Source organism: Esox lucius, chromosome 11, assembly GCF_011004845.1.
Source record: "Esox lucius isolate fEsoLuc1 chromosome 11, fEsoLuc1.pri, whole genome shotgun sequence".
NCBI lineage: Eukaryota > Metazoa > Chordata > Actinopteri > Esociformes > Esocidae > Esox > Esox lucius.
Window position 1 is genome coordinate 51,561,063 of NC_047579.1, and position 18,123 is coordinate 51,579,185.

Consider the following 18,123-nt stretch of genomic DNA (forward strand, 5'->3'; position numbering starts at 1 on the left):
AGCTGTTATTGAACTGTTATCTGCCAAAATCATCCTATCTACTTCAGCAGAATGGCACCTTTTAAAGTTTAGCCAACCTGAGCCCCAACAAAACAAGCTAATATTAGAGTTAGCTAGCTATCTAGCTAATGTAGTAGTAGAAAGTAAGTCGTATTAATGTTCACGTTAGCACAAATATCTATAACGTCAGCTTAGATAACACTGTTGTCTAATGATAAATTATGTATAAATGTTGACTAAAGCATTTCACAACCCAAGTCACTGTAAATCACTCCCCCCTCTAAACCTTTCAGGTTCCTGCTGTTGGATTTTTGCAGCGTTTCACCATTTTGAGACTTGACGACGAAATCTTGACGGATCGTCTTCATACCTACAGATACAGTGTGTCTCCTATAGATACATAATGTCTCCTATATATTTAGTATGTCTCTATAGATACATCATGTCTCCTATATATTTAGTATGTCTCTATAGATACATCATGTCTCCTATATATTTAGTATGTCTCTATAGATACATCATGTCTCCTATATATTTAGTATGTCTCTATAGATACATCATGTCTCCTATATATTTAGTATGTCTCTATAGATACATCATGTCTCCTATATATTTAGTATGTCTCTATAGATACATCATGTCTTCTATAGATACATCATGTCTTCTATAGATGCATCATGTCTTCTATAGATACATCATGTCTTCTATAGATGCATCATGTCTTCTATAGATACAGTATGTCTGTCTCTTTACTCTGCCTGCTAAACATCGTCTCTCGTCATCCTCCTTCTCTTCCTCTCCACACTACTTCAAAGTCCCGTCGGGAAACTAGGTCACCACTAACTGGCAGGAGGATCTGGTTTTGAACCCCAGTCTTAGTCAGCTGAGCCAGGCAATATCTAGACATTAAATGGGGCAGCTTCAGGACTATGTGGTGTAGAGTCATATAAAACACAGGCTAATACCTGCAGTCACCACATCCAATCAGATATAAACTACCATCAGCTCTTTGTTCTACTGACTATGAACGAAAATATGAATTATATCATTATGTACTCACTATAAGTCAGCAGTATAATTATACAGAGTATGGACAGGAATATTACATATATTAGTTATACTCACTATGACCAGCAGTATAATTATACAGACTGTAGACAGGAATATTACATATATTAGTTATACTCACTATGACCAGCAGTATAATTATACAGACTGTAGACAGGAATATTACATATATTAGTTATACTCACTATGACCAGCAGTATAATTATACAGACTGTAGACAGGAATATTACATATATTAGTTATACTCACTATGACCAGCAGTATAATTATACAGACTGTAGACAGGAATATTACATATATTAGTTATACTCACTATGACCAGCAGTATAATTATACAGACTGTAGACAGGAATATTACATATATTAGTTATACTCACTATGACCAGCAGTATAATTATACAGACTGTAGACAGGAATATTACATATATTAGTTATACTCACTATGACCAGCAGTATAATTATACAGACTGTAGACAGGAATATTACATATATTAGTTATACTCACTATGACCAGCAGTATAATTATACAGACTGTAGACAGGAATATTACATATATTAGTTATACTCACTATGATCAGCAGTATAAAATATATGAAGTTGTAGAAGGAGTGAGCATCCATGACATAGTACATGATGTCCACCCATCCCTCCAGAGTTATCACCTAGATGGGGGAGGCAGGGGAGGGAGAGAAAGGGAGGAAAGAGAGAGGAGAGAGATGCAAATGAGGATTGTAAAACAGAAAGAGATGCTATGTGAAATCAGAAGCTAAGCAGAGCAACTGACACAGAGATCCCAGATACACTTCACCTGTAACCCTGTCAGATACACCTCACCTCTAGCCCTCTGTCAGAAACACTTCACCTGTAATCCTGTCAGATACACCTCACCTCTAGCCCTCTGTCAGAAACACTTCACCTGTAATCCTGTCAGATACACCTCACCTCTAGCCCTCTGTCAGAAACACCTCACCTGTAACCCTGTCAGATACACCTCACCTCTAGCCCTCTGTCAGAAACACTTCACCTGTAATCCTGTCAGAAACACCTCACCTGTAATCCTGTCAGATACACCTCACCTCTAGCCCTCTGTCAGAAACACTTCACCTGTAATCCTGTCAGAAACACCTCACCTGTAATCCTATCAGATACACCTCACCTGTAATCCTATCAGATATACCTCACCTGTAGCCCTCTGTCAGAAACACCTCACCTGTAATCCTGTCAGATACACCTCACCTGTAATCCTATCAGAAACACCTCACCTCTAGCCCTCTGTCAGATACACCTCACCTGTAAACCTGTCAGATACATAGGGCTGCAGGTGAGGTGTGTGTGTGTGTGTGTGTACAGTCCTACCTGAAAGATGGCTATCCATGCGTAAGCGATGTTGTCAAAGTTCACCGATCCTTTGTGAGGGTTGACGTTGCCAGGCCGACAGACATTGTAGTACTGGTTCCAGTTGACACAGCCGACGCCGGTCCTGTCCTCCCCAGTCAGCAGGAACTGACCCGGAGGGGGCGCGGCCAGCGAGCACTCCACCTGTCCCTTGCTGAAGGGAGGGACATCATGGCAACGTAGCATTCCGTTCTCTCGGATTGCTGAGCAGATGAAGGGGTCATCCTCTCCCTCCTCAGGCTGGTAGTATGCACTTAATGACAGGTTATACAGCCTACATAGGGAGAAAAAGAGACATGGGAATGTTATAAACATAGATATTACCCCATAATATTACACACCTCCTCACATCATAACATAAACACTACCTCACATCATAACATAAACACTACCTCACATCATAACATACACACCACCTCACATCATAATATACACACTACCTCACATCATAACATAGATATTACCACATAATATTACACACTTCCTCACATTATGACATACACACCTCTTCACATCACAAAATACAGTACACACCTCCTCACATCATAACATACACACTACCTCACATCATAACATACATATTACCTCACATCATAACATACACATTACCTCACATCATAACATACACACTACCTCACATCATAACATACACACTACCTCACGTCATAACATAGATATTACCCCATAATATTACACACTTCCTCACATCATAACATACACACCTCCTCACATCACAAAATACAGTATACACCTCCTCACATCATAACATACTACCTCACACCATAACATAAATATTACCACACATCATAACATACACATTACCTCACATCATAACATACACACTACCTCACATCATAACATACACACTACCTCACATCATAACATAGATATTACCCCATAATATTACACACTTCCTCACATCATAACATACACACCTCCTCACACCACAAAATACAGTACACACCTCCTCACATCATAACATACACACCTCCTCACATCACAAAATATAGTACATACCTCCTCACATTATAACATACACACTACCTCACATCATAACATACACACTACCTCACATCATAACATAAATATTACCTCACATCATAACATACAGTCCACACCTCCTCACATCATAACATACACACTACCTCACATCATAACATAAATATTACCTCACATCATAACATACACACTACCTCACATCATAACATAAATATTACCTCACATCATAACATACAGTCCACACCTCCTCAAATCATAACATACACACTACCTCACATCATAACATAAATATTACCTCACATCATAACATACACACTACCTCACATCATAACATACACACTACCTCACATCATAACATAGATATTACCCCATAATATTACACACTTCCTCACATCATAACATACACACCTCCTCACACCACAAAATACAGTACACACCTCCTCACATCATAACATACACACCTCCTCACATCATAAAATATAGTACATACCTCCTCACATTATAACATACACACTACCTCACATCATAACATACACACTACCTCACATCATAACATAAATGTTACCTCACATCATAACATACAGTCCACACCTCCTCACATCATAACATACACACTACCTCACATCATAACATAAATATTACCTCACATCATAACATACACACTACCTCACATCATAACATAAATATTACCTCACATCATAACATACAGTCCACACCTCCTCACATCATAACATTCACACTACCTCACATCATAATATACACACTACCTCACATCATAAGCGGGAAAGGAGGGAGGGAGAAAGAGAGGGGGGAGAGAGAGGGATGAGAGAAAGAGAGAGAAGGATGAGAGAGAGGATAGAGAGGGATGACAGAGAGAAGGAGGAGAAGGAGGAGCGGGAGGAGAGAGAGGAGAGAGAGGGATTAACGGTGTGACTTACGTTCTGAAATCTTCTCCCATGAAGCACCTGTTCCTTAGCAGCCCTGCCCACAACTGCACACCAACGATTCCGAAGATGAAGAAGACAAAGAAACAAAGTAGCAGGACGTTCCCCAGCATGGGCAGAGTGTCCAGGAGAAGAGTCACCAGGATACGCATACCTACACACACACACACACACACACACACACACAAACGTGTTAATAAATATGCCAGCCAGGGCTCGTCAGGCCTCACCAAGCCTCGTCAGAGCTTGTCGGGCCTCATCAGGCCTCGCCAGGTCTTGTCAAGTACAAAAGTGACTCTCAGCTAGGTGAGGCGATGGGAGTCTAGAGATACTGACTGGGAGTGAAGGCGACGCACCCAGACAGCCTAGAAGCCAGCCAGGGTTGACTTATAATAAACGCTCACAGGCCTCTCGTCAGCACCGAGACGCACCACTCTGTTCCCCCGGCCGCTGCAATCTGTTGTCCAAATACCTATACGCTTATCAATGTGTTCATATCTATACTCCAAATATCTATACTCCAAATACCTATACGCTTATCAATGTGTTCATATCTATACTCCAAATACCTATACGCTTATCAATATGTTAATATCTATACTCCAAATACCTATACGCTTATCAATATGTTAATATCTATACTCCAAATACCTATACGCTTATCAATATGTTCATATCTATACTCCAAATACCTATACGCTTATCAATGTGTTCATATCTACACTCCAAATACCTATACGCTTATCAATATGTTAATATCTATACTCCAAATACCTATACGCTTATCAATGTGTTCATATCTATACTCCAAATACCTATACGCTTATCAATGTGTTCATATCTATACTCCAAATACCTATACGCTTATCAATGTGTTCATATCTATACTCCAAATACCTATACGCTTATCAATGTGTTCATATCTATACTCCAAATATCTATACGCTTATCAATGTGTTCATATCTATACTCCAAATACCTATACGCTTATCAATGTGTTCATATCTATACTCCAAATACCTATACGCTTATCAATGTGTTCATATCTATACTCCAAATATCTATACTCCAAATACCTATACACTTATCAATATGTTAGTATCTATACTCCAAATACCTATACACTTATCAATATGTTAATATCTACATCTGCACACTATCAATATGTTGTCATCAATAGTCCAAATACCTATATTCTTATCAATGTGTTAATATCTATACCTACAGACTATCAATATGTTATTATCAATAGCCTAAATTCACACACCAACACACATTCAGTACATAACACATACACATTCAAGCAGGAACAAACACCCTGATGTCCAGTGTGATGAGCATCAGATAAGTGTGTGTGTGTGAGTGTGTGTGTCGTCCCACAGGGGGAGTTCTGTCAGGCTTCGGCCCGTTGCCACTGTCAGCCAGGTAGAGACACAACCAGTATAACTGACACTTTTCTCACACACATACACACAATACAAAAACAAACACACATCTAACTTGTGGACATCCAAATGTTTTGCTTACATTTTTTAAATATTTTATTAGTCCTAATCTGAATCCTATTGTTGACTTAACCCTAATCCCTAACTCTAATTTGACATACACCAGAACAGGCTGTACAGAACAGTATGTGTTTGTGTGTGTGTGTGTGTGTGTGTGTGTATGTGTGTGTGTGTGTGTGTGTGTGTGTGTGTGTGTGGTCCCACAGGGTGAGTTATGTCAGGGTTCTGTCCATCACAGCTGTCACATGTGTGTGTGTGTGTGTGTGTGTGTGTGTGTGTGATGGTATTCTGAACTGAATGCCTAACCACGGGTGTAAATATATGTTTTTGCACCTCCGATGTTTGCAACCCTGCCAGTTTTAATGTATCTATCATACCCCATTTTTCTCAATGCATAATTTGCAAATGCATCTCGGCACGAAACAGTCGTCCACTGCGAGCCACTCTGCTGTTTCTACATGAGTCTTCCAACCAGGGGATCGGTGCGTCTGAGGGAATGCTGCTCACCTGACAACCTCAGACTAGTTGGCCGGGACCCGGCCTGCCTAAGGGAGGCGCTAGAGCGCAGTGAGAGCCAGAAAAACCTGCTGACGATGCCTCCCCGCTACCAGCACAACACCGGCCAGTTTGCCTTGCCCATGGGTCTTGTCAGCCATTGGCCCGGTTGGACCATGGTGGCCAGCTCGGTGCCTCACCTGCCCATCGGCATCACACTTTGGAGCTGGTCAGAGAGACCAGGTTCGTAGAGTCTGGTACAAGACCATCTTCAGCCAACTCCGGAGCAAAATCTTTAAAGATGGTCACAGAGTGACAGTGTTGCTTGATTAGACATTCAGACGGAGGAGCTTGAAAGACTGGGTCTTTGGTTTGGTAACAAATAAATTGGGACCAGCCCCAAAGCACCCAGCATCCTGCAGTCCAAAGGTGGAGGAAACGGGAGGACAGGTTTAGGCTTTATAAAAGAAACTGGATAGAATGGTCATGAAGTAATTTTCCAATGATTCGGGTAAGCTAACTATAATTGCATTATAATGTCTGGAGAGTCTACCACAATCCACAGACTTAGCTGATAACCTTTGATTTATTTTCTCCAGTTTAGTGTCCCTTTGCTCCAGTTCATTGACTCTGAATTGTACCCAGCTGTCCTTTCGAGGTCAGCGGTTCTCTAGTCATGCAATGTAGACAATAGACATAGTGGCGATGCACTCATGTTTAGTAGCTGTCTTCAATTCCCCCGAGAGTTTTGTCCTCAGATTCCCAACAACAGCAGACAAATAGGTCACGGCTACAGGCTCTGAGAGCGCCTCCTCAAACGTGGGCAACATGCTTCGGAAAGACGGAGGCCTCAGCCAAGGTGTTCTTGTCCTTAGTAGCAGGCCCATCAGTAGCCATCTCCAGGAGAAAATACAGGTTTTCCCAGTTGTTTATACAGTGTGAAAGAAAGCATACACAGACTGATCAGATGTTCAACCTAACAACCCAAAATCTGTAGAACTAAGCACACATTCTATTTGCTTCAACTCAATTTGCGTGTCCAGTTCACTCATGTTGGAAAACAGTACAGACAACTCTCAATGTGTGAGCACAACTGTAATTGTGAAAACACCTTTGCCATTTGTTCTGAACACATGAATCACCAGACAAAACTCAATGTTCTAATGCACTACAACAAACCTCCACTGTGCCAACCAAATTAACCACCTTGTTCTGTCAAGTATAAAAAAGGGCAACAAAGAGCAGAAAGGTGAAGAGGTAGGGGAAGACACAGCAGAAAGGGGAAGAGGTAGGGGAACACACAGAGCAGAAAGGGGAAGAGGTAGGGGAACACACAGAGCAGAAAGGGGAAGAGGTAGCGGAACACACAGCAGAAAGGGGAAGAGGTAGGGGAACACACAGCAGAAAGGGGAAGAGGTAGGGGAACACACAGAGCAGAAAGGGGAAGAGGTAGGGGAACACACAGGGGACGAGGAAGGATTCAACCTGACCAAGAGGCAGCACCGGAGATGGAACATCATTGGCTACCGAGTAAATGTGAAGGACCCTGGTCAAAGGGGTGGGAACATCACCAGGGTGGAGGTATCTGGCCAAAGGGGTGGGAACATCACCAAAGGTGGAGGTATTTGGTCAAAAGGGTGGGAACATCACCAAAGGTGGAGGTATTTGGTCAAAGGGGTGGGAACATCACCAAGGGTGGAGGTATTTAGCCAAAGGGGTGGGAACATCACCAGGGTGGAGGTATCTGGCCAAAGGGGTGCGAACATCACCAAAGGTGGAGGTATCTGGTCAAACGGGTGGGAACATCACCAAGCGTGGAGGTATTTGGTCAAAGCGGTGGGAACATCACCAAGGGTGGAGGTATCTGGCCAAAGGGGTGGGAACATCCCCAATGTATACTACTATCAGTCAACAGGGGTTGTCCATCGCCATGTCACACAATACAACGCAGCACTCCTTCTGATAGGTGTATGACCTTTTTTCCCACCCCCAGAAAGACAACACAGGACCCCAGGCTCACCAACCACCCAGATCCAAATTATTTTCCTTCCGCCATATTGCCCCTTCCTCAACCCAACTGAGGAATTTTGGAAGGTGTATTACTGGAACCCTTATCAGTCTTCTCTGCGGTGATATCACTGCAGAGACATGCCAAGGATGGATCCAGGTAATGGAGGAGGTCTGTGGTGATATCACTGCAGAGACATGCCAAGGATGGATCCAGGTAATGGAGGAGGTCTGTGGTGATATCACTGCAGAGACATGCCAAGGATGGATCCAGGTAATGGAGGAGGTCTGTGGTGATATCACTGCAGAGACATGCCAAGGATGGATCCAGGTAATGGAGGAGGTCTGTGGTGATATCACTGCAGAGACATGCCAAGGATGGATCCAGGTAATGGAGGAGGTCTGTGGTGATATCACTGCAGAGACATGCCAAGGATGGATCCAGGTAATGGAGGAGGTCTGTGGTGATATCACTGCAGAGACATGCCAAGGACACTCAGTGTGCAACAGATGTGATGTCTGTGTGTGAGATTATGACACCATTACTTGACTTTGATGGCGGTATGTATTTTGAACTCACACGCGCATTCAAATGACCGACATAGGATAGATATAAGCCCCCGCTTAATTCTTTCTATTGGATTATGTATTATATTATTATGGACCTGTAGCGTCTGGCCACACCATCAGGCCCAGTGCTATGACTGGCACAGCTAGCAGTCACATTTGGTCTGTAAATAAAAGGCAACTTCTAAAGAGTTTGAGACAAATTTGTTGTGCAGTTGCTCATATTACTGTTTGTTGTCTGTGGTGCTCAAGAAGACATACATAGCCCAACTGGCAAACTGCAACCCATCCTCAGACCCCACAAAGGGGGCGATCACGCAAAGACTGAGTGTGTATGAATACAGGTCTTGGTGGGTGTGTTGTTTGTGTTATGAATGTGTGTGGGGATTTGTGTGTTGTGTGTGTGTGTGTTGTGTATGTGTGTGTTGTGTGTGTGTGTATGTTCAGTATGTTTGATGTGTATAAGTGTATGTGTGTGTGTTGTGTGTGAGTGGGTGTGTATGTGTCGGGTATGTGTGTGTTGTGTGTGTTGTGTGTGCGTGTCGGGTATGTGTGTGTTGTGTGAGTGTTGTGTGTGCGTGTTGGGTATGAGTGTGTTGTGTGTTGTGTGTGCGTGTTGGGTATGAGTGCGTGTGTTGTGTGTGCGTGTCGGGTATGAGTGTGTGTTGTGTGTGCGTGTCGGGTATGTGTGTGTGTGTGTGTGTGTTGTGTGTGTGTTGGGTATGAGTGTGTGTGTTGTGTGTGTGTGTTGGGTATGAGTGTGTTGTGTGTGTGTGTTGGGTATGAGTGTGTGTGTTGTGTGTGTGTGTGTGTGTGTGTTGGGTATGAGTGTGTGTGTTGTGTGTGTGTGTTGGGTATGAGTGTGTGTGTTGTGTGTGTGTGTTGGGTATGAGTGTGTGTGTGGGTTGTGTGTGCGTGTCGGGTATGAGTGTGTGTTGTGTGTGTGTGTTGGGTATGAGTGTGTGTGTTGTGTGTGTTGTGTGTGTGTGTTGGGTATGAGTGTGTTGTGTGTGTGTGTTGGGTATGAGTGTGTGTGTTGTGTGTTGTGTGTGTGTGTTGGGTATGAGTGTGTGTGTTGTGTGTGTGTGTTGGGTATGAGTGTGTGTGTTGTGTGTGTGTTGTGTGTGTGTTGGGTATGAGTGTGTGTGTTGTGTGTGTGTGTTGGGTATGAGTGTGTGTGTTGTGTGTGTGTGTTGGGTATGAGTGTGTGTGTTGTGTGTGTGTTGTGTGTGTGTTGGGTATGAGTGTGTGTGTGTGTTGGGTATGAGTGTGTGTGTTGTGTGTGTGTTGTGTGTGTGTGTTGGGTATGAGTGTGTGTGTGTGTTGGGTATGAGTGTGTGTGTGTTGGGTATGAGTGTGTGTGTTGTGTGTGTGTTGTGTGTGTGTGTTGGGTATGAGTGTGTGTGTTGTGTGTTGTGTGTGTGTTGGGTATGAGTGTGTGTGTGTGTTGGGTATGAGTGTGTGTGTGTTGGGTATGAGTGTGTGTGTGTGTTGGGTATGAGTGTGTGTGTTGGGTATGAGTGTGTGTGTGTTGGGTATGAGTGTGTGTGTTGTGTGTGTGTTGTGTGTGTGTGTTGGGTATGAGTGTGTGTGTTGGGTATGAGTGTGTGTGTTGGGTATGAGTGTGTGTGTTGGGTATGAGTGTGTGTGTGTTGTGTGTGTGTGTTGGGTATGAGTGTGTGTGTGGGTTGTACTCACTAGGGACTCTGTTGATAGCACGGAGAGGTCGCAGCACACGCACAGTTCTGATAGCTGACAGGCTGGCGTTGTGCCCATCTAAAGAATACTCCATCATCCTACACACACACACACACACACACACACACACAGAAAGAGACATTCAAATAGAACTGAGGTTGGGATGTGAACTCACATCCACGCTGAGGTCACACAGGGGCTATTCAGAGGTCATACAGAGGTAACCTAACAAACCTTACAAACAAACATGAACCTAGCAGTTTGTCAGCCTGTCTATATGTTTGTCTATCTATCAGTCTAGCTGTCTGTTTATTAGGGTTAGCTTTCGGGTAAGGTTTAGGGTAAGGTTTAGGGTAAGGTTTAGGGTAAGGTTTAGGGTAAGGTTTAGGGTTAGGTTTAGGGTAAGGTTTAGGGTAAGGTTTAGGGTTAGGTTTAGGGTAAGGTTTAGGGTTAGGTTTAGGGTAAGGTTTAGGGTAAAGTTTAGGGTTAGGTTTAGGGTAATGTTTAGGGTAAGGTTTAGGGTTAGGTTTAGGGTTAGGTTTAGGATAAGGTTTAGGGTTAGGTTTAGGGTAAGGTTTAGGGTAAGGTTTAGGGTTAGGTTTAGGGTAAGGTTTAGGGTAAGGTTTAGGGTAAGGTTTAGGGTTAGGTTTAGGGTAAGGTTTAGGGTTAGGTTTAGGGTTAGGTTTAGGGTAAGGTTTAGGGTTAGGTTTAGGGTTAGGTTTAGGGTAAGGTTTAGGGTTAGGTTTAGGGTAAGGTTTAGGGTAAGGTTTAGGGTAAGGTTTAGGGTTAGGGTAAGGTTTAGGGTTAGGTTTAGGGTAAGGTTAAGGGTAATGTTTAGGGTTAAGGAATAGGGAAGGTGGTTTTCTTGTTCTGGGTTAGGTCTCAGGTCCCCACAAGGATAGAAAGACAAAGGTGTGTGTGTGTACATAAAAGTACGTAAACAAAAAGGTAATGCTGAGTGATTGAGGCAGTCTGCTTTTCTAACGCTGTTTAAAACACACACACACAAACACACTTTTCTCTGTTCTTAAACAGTGTCATTGAGAGTTTCATGAAGGCTTTAAACTCCCAGTGGGAGTACGATTTAGAGAAGCGCATTGTGACTATAGAACACAGACCCTGCCATGACGATGAAGAAGTCCAATCGGTTCCAGGTGTCGCCAAGGTAACATTTAGAACCAAAGACACCAAGGGCCACCATCTTGATAACCATCTCCACCGCGAAGAACGCAAATATACAGTCATCAAACACCTACAACCGAAGAACAAAAATTCAGTCATCAAACACCTACAACCGAAGAACAAAAATTCAGTCATCAAACACCTTCAAAATAAAACCGATATAGTGTCATTAAACACCTAGAACCAAAAACAAAGATACAGTCATCAAACATCTAGAACCAAAACCAAAGATACACTTATCAAACATCTAGAACCAAAACAAAGATAGAAAAATCCTCATCAAGTACTGGAGAACACAGGGGACTAGTTTTAAGTGAGGACGTACATTCAGAATCAGGCAGCATTAGAGTTTAGAGGTCATGAAAAGTTAAAGGTGACAGAAGAAGGGTTAAGGTGACAGTAGAGGGGTAAAAGGTGACAGAAGAAGGGTTAAAGGTTACCGCAGATGGGTTGGAGGACATACCTGTAGTATGAGGCACCACTCGGTCTGACAGGTGACGTCCTCGCAGGGCTGGAACATCCCCAAGGTTACACAGTTCAGCAGGATGACGAGCATGGAGACATGTTCAAACCATGTAGACACCGGGAGTCAAGGAGTATATATACACATCGATACATATCACACACTGGAATATAGATCATATCACACACTGGAATATAGATCATATCACACACTGGAATATAGATCATATCACACACTGGAATATAGATACATATCACACACTGGAATATAGATCATATCACACACTGGAATATAGATACATATCACACACTGGAATATAGATCATATCACACACTGGAATATAGATCATATCACACACTGGAAAATAGATACATATCACACACTGGAATATAGATCATATCACACACTGGAATATAAATACATATCACACACTGGAATATAGATCATATCACACACTGGAATATAGATACATATCACACACTGGAATATAGATCATATCACACACTGGAATATAGATACATATCACACACTGGAATATAGATCATATCCCACACTGGAATATATATACATATCACACACTGGAATATAGATCATATCACACACTGGAATATAGATACATATCACACACTGGAATATAGATCATATCACACACTGGAATATAGATACATATCACACACTGGAATATAGATACATATCACACACTGGAATATAGATCATATCACACACTGGAAAATAGATACATATCACACACTGGAATATAGATCATATCACACACTGGAATATAAATAAATATCACACACTGGAATATAGATCATATCACACACTGGAATATAGATACATATCACACACTGGAATATAGATCATATCCCACACTGGAATATAGATACATATCACACACTGGAATATAGATCATATCACACACTGGAATATAGATACATATCACACACTGGAATATAGATCATATCACACACTGGAATATGGATACATATCACACACTGGAATATAGATCATATCATACACTGGAATATATATCATGGTTCTAGTTCTAACTCACCTTAAGTCATACTGATAATTATACTGACACCTATACTAATGACTATACAGATAACTATACAGATAAATATACTGATAACAATACTGATAACCAGAGATGGGGAGTAACGGATGACAAAAAACAGTAACTGTAAACCGTTACGTTACCAATAAAAATATTGTAATCGGATTTGGATTACTTTTGGATTACTTCAATTGAAAAAGAATTGGTGCGCAAAACAATTATGACACATTGTATGTTTGAGTTTATTATTTCATGTTATAAAAATATTGTTATCTGAAACAAAAAACGCTGAATAAAATTATAAACGCAACACTTCTGTTTTTGCCCCCATTTATCTGAACTCAAAGATTTAAGACTTTCTGTACACAAAAGGCCTATTTCTCTCAAATATTGTTCACAAATCTGTCTAAATCTGTGTTAGTGAGCACTTCTCCTTTGCCGAGATAATCCATCCACCTCACAGGTGTGGCATATCAAGATGCTGATTAGACAGCATGATTATTGGATAGGTGTGCCTTAGGCTGGCCACAATAAAAGGCCAATCTAAAATGTGCAGTTCCATCACACAGCACAATGCCACAGATGTTGCAAGGTTTGAGGGAGTGTGCAATTGGCATGCTGACTGCAGGAATGTTCACCAGAGCTGTTGCCCGTGAATTGAATGTTCATTTCAGAGAATTTGGCAGGACATCCAACCGGCCTCACAACCGCAGACCATGTGTAACCCCAACAGCCCAGGACCTCCACATCCAGCATCTTCACCTGCAAGATCGTCTGAGACCAGCCACTTGGACAGCTGCTGCAACAATCGGTTTGCATAACCAAATAATTTCTACCAGAACGGTCAGAAACCGCCTCAGGGAAGCTCATCTGTATGCTCGTCGTCCTCATCGGGGTCTCGACCTGACTGCAGTTCATCGTCTTAACCGACTTGAGTGGGCAAATGCTCACATTCTATGGCGTCTGGCACTTTGGAGAGGTGTTCTCTTCACAGATGAATCCCAGGTATCACTGTACAGGGCATTTTGCGTCGTGTGGGTGAGCGGTTTGCTGTTGTCAATGTTGTTGATTGAGTGGCCCATGGTGGCGGTGGGGTTATTGTATGGGCAGGCGTGTTTTATGGACAGCGTATACAGGTGCATTTTATTGATGGCATTTTGAATGCACAGAGATACCGTGATGAAATCCTGAGGCCCATTGTTGTGCCATTCACGACCATCACCTCATGTTGCAGCATGATAATGCATGGACCCATGTTGCAAGGATCTGTACACAATTCCTGGAAGCTGAAAACATCACAGTTCTTGCATGGCCAGCATACTCACCGGACATGTCACCCATTGAGCATGTTTGGGATGCTCTGGATACTGACTGGTATTGTGTTCATTGGTTATCATTGGCTGCTGAGGTCATTTAATTTAAACTAAGAGTGCAGGTTTATAATCACAGTTTATTTCTTTCATTTTGCGTTTTGAAAATCCATCGCTGGTGGCTATAATTCTCGCATGTTACGTTCACGTGGGTAAATTTTCGAGCAATTGCCATTTCTTTTTCAACAATGTTTTGAAGCAATTAAAAACATGAATAAAACAAATAACAGAATAGGCTTAAGCATCATTAGATTTTGGGTTATGTTCAGTTAAAAATCTAAAGTAATCTAAAAGTAATCAGATTACATTACTGAATTCGAGTAATCGATTACTGATTACAAATGTGGAGAGGTAACTGTAATGGATTACATTTAAAAAGTAACCTACCCAACCCTGCCGATACTATATTCCCTCTCTCTTCCTCCCCTTTTCTTATCCTCTTGTCTTTCTCTCTCTCTCTGTCTGTCTCTCTCCATCTCTCGGATTTGTGTTTTGGACATTAGGTACTGCATCTGACGTATGCTTTGTTCTAAGCGTTCAAGGTAACATACAGCCGCGCGATTTGGATAAAATATGGCATCGTCATTTTAATTATTGAAATTGTATGTTAGCAGGTGCTGATGTAGAACCTTAATCACCATGCTGTGGTGCATGTGATGTAACATTTGATGCATCATACATTCTAATGGAACTCAACATACACAACTGAAAGGCTTAAAGCAGGCGTCTTCGCCACCCATTACAGTGTGAACTCTAACACTGAAAAAACATCAGGCATTTAAACTAGTCTCACCAAGGAGATACAAAATATCTTGTGTTAAATTAATGTTACATCAGTCCATTTTCCAGTTGGCCTGTATGGCGAAGACTGCGGCATCCACTTCTGTGAGTCATACAATTACAATGAAAGAAACAATACTTCCCAAATACTTTTGTTTCCAATGACTAACAAAGATCCATGACTACCACTGCCCTAGCGCGTGATGACGCGGAAGACACTGCCTGTCGGCTTGCGTAACTCGCGTCTCATTGATTTTTGAACAGAATATTGTGTAAGTATGCAATCATTGCACATACCTTTATGGGAAATGCAGTCATAAATCCATTAATCGTTCAGAGCTAGTCCTACATGGCTTTCAATAACTTCCACCGTTATATTATCATCTTACTTACACTATAATACGGCATGTCACAATACATCCTACACACGCCTCGCATTCAGAGCACTACAGCAGAAAACTCTAGGTTGGCCGTTGGAACCCTGGAGCCAACAAGGTGAAGAACCTACTGACCAAGCCTTGACCAAGCCACTTATCCCTGTCACGGTTAATAACGGCTGTGACCTTGCTCTGTGAGGGTCTCCCACGGGTAGATGCAGGATTTCAAATGTGTGAAAATGCACCAGAATAAGCCTCCACCCAGCCACCCCATGAAATGCGCAGGCCGGAGACGTGCCGAGACCACCTACAGACCGCACTTCTTGCTACTTATAGACTTATATAAACATTGACTGCTGAACATGCCGAAAATACCATGGCTAAGTGCTGCATCCAGGATGTTTACTCTGCATTGGGTACTGCCTACGGACAGCCTTTAGTGCTGGCGTGCAGGCCCCGCCCTCTTGATCCCGAGGGCGGGATCGGGTCCTGGTTGCTTCCTGGCTGAAAGCAGCAGATGCATGTCAGCAGTGTATCCTGGGTGGATGCTATCATACGGAGAAGGATTCATCCACACTACACTAAAGCAATGAGGCACGAGCGGTCTGTGGTATATGGCTGATGTATCATGGCTAACAGCTGTTCATAGGCACGAAGCAACATGGAGTGCTTGGCTGTTGCGTACTGGCAGTATGCCACAAACCCACGAGATGTCTTTTTGATATGATTAATTGGTTACCAACAAAACAAGAGCAGTAAAAAAGTGAAATGATACCCGTGATATACGGTCCCTATTAGAATCCTGAATGTTGATTGGCTGACAGCCGTGGTGCTCTAATTGTGTTGGTAACTGGATTCAAACCGCCGGTTTATAATAATATAATATTAGTGATTTGGCTGGTTTCTATACGGTTGTGGAATAGGTGCTCTTATAAATCAGGTAGTAATAATCCTGACTATGACGGTATCTGACTTCTGGTTCTAATTCGATCTGTAAAACCAAAACACACACAGACATACACACACACACACACACAACACACTCACATATACACAACACACACACATATACACACACACACACACACACACATGTACACACACAGACACACATGTACACACACAGACACACACACACACACATGTACACACACACACACACATGTACACACACACACACATGTACACACACAGACACACACACACACACACAGACACACACACACACACACACACACACACACATGTACACACACAGACACACACACACACACAGGGCTCGGCACTCATGTTTAATGCAAAACTGGGCTGCAAGCGGGGTTTGCACACAAGCACACACACACACTGCTCCGATGAGAGACTGGGCAGCAAAGTCGGGTTAATTTCCATAAGAACAGCTCGGCCGCGCCTTGGAAACGTCTCAGTATTCCTCCTGGGACCACACATACACAACACACACACATACACACAAAACACACAAACACCCTTTGAAGAAACGTGTGAAGAACCCTAAGGATCTTGGGTCACAACACTGCTGTGTGTGCGTGTCTGGTTGTATGATTTTCTGTGAGTGTGTGTTTGGTTGTGTGGTTGTGTGTGTGGTTACGTGGTTTTGTGTATGTGGTTGTTTGTGTGGTTGTGTGGTTTTGTGAGTGTGGTTGTGTGAGTACGTGGTTGTGGCGTTTTGTGTGTATGTGTGTGGTTGTGTGTGGTTGTGTGAGTGTGGTTGTGTAAGTGTGGTTGTTTGTGGTGTGTGTGGTTGTTTGGTTTTTTGTGTGTGGTTTTGTGAGTGTGGTTGTGAGTGTGGTTGTGTGTAGCCGTGGTTGTGAGTGTGGTTTTGTGTGAGTGTGGGCAGGACATTGCAAACACCATGACATCCCTCCAGAATTGATGACAGGGCAAGGAGAAAGACCATCAGAGAGGAAGGATCAGGTGGCTACCAAGAGGCCAAAGCCAGCCTTAAAGAAGCTGACGTTGCCCAGGAACTGGGCAATCCCTACATTTTACAGCAACTGAGTGTAATCTCCAAAAGTCTGAGCTGTGGGGTGGCAAGATGGAAGTAATTTCTCACAAAAAACAACAAACAAGCCAGTATAGATTATGCAAGACCTTCAAAGACCATGTGGAAAAATGTCTCACCACCAGTACACAGAACATAATGTCAGGCATGGTGGAAGGAGCATCATGCTATGAGGCTCTTTCTCTTCATCAGGTAC

The 18,123-nt window shown here is 42.6% G+C and overlaps 1 protein-coding gene across 3 annotated transcripts in view; it reads right to left on the reverse strand.

The window, feature by feature from the left end:
* cacna1ha (calcium channel, voltage-dependent, T type, alpha 1H subunit a) overlaps nucleotides 1-18,123 on the reverse strand; it is a 144,499-nt gene that overhangs the window by 79,124 nt on the left and 47,252 nt on the right. For all 3 annotated transcript variants that reach the window (XM_029123200.2, XM_029123199.2, XM_029123198.2), the window contains exons 3-8: nucleotides 12,324-12,435; nucleotides 11,797-11,930; nucleotides 10,679-10,776; nucleotides 4,401-4,560; nucleotides 2,425-2,737; nucleotides 1,638-1,730 (exon numbers count right to left, since the gene is read on the reverse strand). In XM_029123200.2, the coding sequence (XP_028979033.2) occupies nucleotides 1,638-1,730; nucleotides 2,425-2,737; nucleotides 4,401-4,560; nucleotides 10,679-10,776; nucleotides 11,797-11,930; nucleotides 12,324-12,435 (910 nt within the window). The remainder of the gene's footprint in view (nucleotides 1-1,637; nucleotides 1,731-2,424; nucleotides 2,738-4,400; nucleotides 4,561-10,678; nucleotides 10,777-11,796; nucleotides 11,931-12,323; nucleotides 12,436-18,123) is intronic.